The sequence below is a fragment of the Tupaia chinensis genome, unplaced genomic scaffold (genome assembly GCF_000334495.1).
Source record: "Tupaia chinensis unplaced genomic scaffold, TupChi_1.0 Scaffold000455_1, whole genome shotgun sequence".
NCBI lineage: Eukaryota > Metazoa > Chordata > Mammalia > Scandentia > Tupaiidae > Tupaia > Tupaia belangeri.
Window position 1 is genome coordinate 687845 of NW_006159963.1, and position 3597 is coordinate 691441.

The following is a 3597-nucleotide window of genomic DNA, read 5'->3' on the forward strand; positions in this document are numbered from 1 at the left end:
CTTCTCAATTCAGCCCTGCCTACCAAGTATTATGTGATATACCTTCTGCTAGCAAAGATCAGTCTCTTTTTCTTCATTCAATGTCTTTCTCAAGATAATCCTCTCGTGTGGTTGCTCTTTTGCAATCTCTACTGATTACAATGCTGAGCTGGAAAAGTCCAGGTTATTTTATGTTATAAATTCTTTTATATATCTTCTCTAATCCTCTCTGCCAGGTAGAACTATTTATAGTGCCACACATCTTTCTAAGAGCTTCTATTGGCTTACTTGAGATCCACCTTAGTTCCATAGTTTCCTGATTAATCTTCAGATATGACATTCTAATCAAACTCCTGTTCAATAATAAGTATTTCCAATTTCTGAATCAGTGCAACAAGCATTATTGATCTTATACAAATAACCCTTCTGCCACAAAATAGGAATACTCCTAAATATTTTCCAATTCCAGAGGGGTCAGGAAGGAAGAAAAGTGTATGTTTCCATTTAAAGAAACAAACAAGAAAAATATTTTAACAAATTGCTGAACCTATCAACAACTCAGAAGAAAGTAAAATGCTTAAATTGGGAAAACAAGGCATAGTAAAAAGTAAGTCAGTAATGTTTTATTCAAAAGTCATAAAATTCTATTTCTTCAGTTTAGTCTTATGTTCAAACGTTCTTCTGTTGAATATGCAGTGTAACCATGGTCCAGTCTTTCTGTTTAAATCCAGGAAGGTAACATTCAATGTTATTATTAATATTTCTTGTCCCTGGCATTAAATTGGTCATTTTCTTGGTTGCCTTTTGTTCTCTTATTTCTTTATGTGTCTTTAGTTTTCCTGGTAGAGCACTCCTCTCAGAACTTATTGAAGAGAGTCTGCTATTGACAAATTCTTTCAGGTCTTGTTTATCTGAGAATGTTTTTATCCTTTCTTTCCATATGAAAGATAATCTTGCAGGGTATAGTATTCTTGGTTGAAACTGTTTTTCACTTAACACTTTTAATATATTTTCCCATTTCTTTCCTTGCTCGCATTGTTTCTGATGAGAGGTCAGAGTTAGCCTGATTGGATAACCTTTATAAGTAAGCTGATGTTTCTCTCTTGCCAATTTTAGTATCTTGTCTTTGTCTGTAGATTTGGCCAGTCTGGCTATGATGTGCCTTGGAGAAGATCTTGGGTTAATTCTGTTAGGATTCTTTTGTATTTCTTGGGTCTGGATATTTGAATGCCTGTCTAGATTTGGAAAGTTTTCTTCCAAGATTTTATGGAATAGATTATCAATGCCCTGGTTAATTTCTTCACCTTCTAGGATACTGATTATCTGTATGTTTGGGTGCTTAATGCTTATAGTATTCTCATATTTTGGGGTTATTTTCTCAGTTTTTTTGGTTGTTTTTTCTAGATCAGAGGTTTTGCCTTTCACATCTGAGATTCAATTTTCTGCATGGACTAATCTGCTTTTAATACTTTCAAGGGAAGTTTTTATTTCCTGAATGGCAGCCTTCATCTCTAAGAGTTTCATTTGATTCTTATTTATGGTGGGTATTTCCTCTTTAAGATCATGGAAGAACTTCAATACCTCCTGGAACTTGCTGTCTCTTTTCTCCTGCATCTTCTGGAGTTCATTATCTCTTAGCTCTTGCATCTCGTTTAGTTTTATCACTATGAATATTCTGAATTCTCTATCAGACATTTCCACAAGTACTACTGTACTGTCTTTGGATGATGAGGGATTGTTCTTTTCCCTTAGAGGAGAAATATTTTCTTGGTTTCTCATGTTTCTTGTGCCTCTGTGGTGGTTTCTGATCATTCTGTGACAAAATCTCCCCCCTACTTGTCTCAATAACAGGGGTCTGGAAGATGAAGTTTAGAGCATAGCCTCTTCGAACAGGTCCAGACACACCTCAGCTTTAAAATGGTTTCTTGTCTGAATATTTCAGGGGTCTAGAAGAAGAAGTAGGGTTCCTGGACCTCATTCCACCCCCAGTCCCAGTCAGCCTGGATCATGGACAATGTGAGTGTGCCTGGCATGCACAGGGAGGTCCCAAGATACAAACCCAGGACCCTCCCATCTACATGTCCCCCTGTATCACCTCTGCACCACTGCCTGCTCTTGTCTTTATTTCAAAAGTTAACATGAATGTCCACGTGTACTAGGGAGAGGTTGTACAGCAGAGTGGAAAGCGCAATTGACTGGGAATTAGAGACCAAGTTTCTAGCCTCTCCTTTGCTATTAACTGACCAGGTCAGCTTAAGGAAGATCCTTTAGTTCTGTGACACTCAGTTTCCTAATGCCTGAAGTGTAGAAACACTCCCTTCTATATGGTAAGCCTCTAAATGTAAAAGTTTTCATAAATCAGAAAGCATCGTGTATGGATAAATTATTATTACTAACACTTCAAATTGGGGAACCTTTCTCCCTGATGGAAAAATTCATATCCTGGAAATGATAAAACCACACTCAAAACTTTAGTTCACTCTTTTCTTACCTCTTCCCAATTTAGAGCACTAAAGACAATTTTATGTATGTAGTACTTTTCATAAATTAGAGCTAAATTGTATTTGCTTGCTATTGCTTTAGTAATTGAAACCTGTCACCTTAAATCCTTTTGGAATAAATTGTTTTTTAAAAAACAAGTATGCTTGAAGAAAAATTTTGAAGATTAGTCAAAATTTTGATGTGTCTATTTATAACTACATGATTTGCATGACCTTATGCAAGATATTTTCCCTACCTCTGAGAAACTCAGATTTGCTGTATTTTAAATGAAATGATTAGTTTATGTTTTAAAAGAAACTAGTTCAAACAGTATTTGAATTATTAAATTTCCTTCTAGCTATAAAATTCTATGATTTTATGATCTGTTTCTTACAACACTCAAGACATTTCTTTTATGTTATTTTTGAAGTATTGTACAAGTGGTTTTGAGGTATAAATGGAATCATTTTTAAATGATGACAGAGGTTAAATTCTGTGGAGAGTCATAAATCTCATGTAAGATTTATAATACTTTTAGAAAACCTTATCCAGGAGAGAGTTCAGAAGTGTCCAACCAAGCCAATGACCACTGCCGCTCTTTTTCTATTAGGTTGTCTGGAAAGTCATGACATATTTTTCCATGTTTTTCTATGCAAGAATGCATCGCGACTTGACGGCCCAATATTTCTTACTCTTGTTAGAGTATAGGAAGTAGTATTTTTATTCTTGAAAACAAAATTCACGCTATAGTGAACCTAGTAACTCTAAGGCAGGCCACACTCTATTGCTCAGAATCCTCAAATGGCTTCCCTTTTCACCCACAGTGGAAGTTAAAGTTCTGAGGAGGTATTCATAGGGTACTCAATATGTATTTGTTGAATAAAGGAATGAATACACGGTTGACAGTTGAATGAATAAATGAATGAACAGCCACACTCACAACACTGTATTGGGATAGTTTGTTCCTTGAGGGCAAGATTGTCTCACTCAATTTTGCATGCAACCATTCACTACCCAGAATCATTAGAGACTCTGTGTTTAGTGGAAGGTCACTAAGTCAATAAAATGCATCATACCTTTAACTATGGCTTCCCTCTTCAGGGCTGAAACAATGGAACGAAACTGTGGGTGAGTTTT

At 35.8% G+C, this 3597-nt stretch overlaps 1 protein-coding gene across 1 annotated transcript in view; it reads right to left on the reverse strand.

Annotated features, from left to right (window-relative positions):
* The window catches only part of C5 (complement C5), a 116453-nt gene that overhangs the window by 29705 nt on the left and 83151 nt on the right, over window positions 1-3597 (reverse strand). The window contains exon 28 of the mRNA XM_006155491.3: window positions 3537-3597. This exon is cut by the window's right edge and continues 99 nt beyond it. Within this exon, the coding sequence (XP_006155553.1) occupies window positions 3537-3597 (61 nt within the window). The remainder of the gene's footprint in view (window positions 1-3536) is intronic.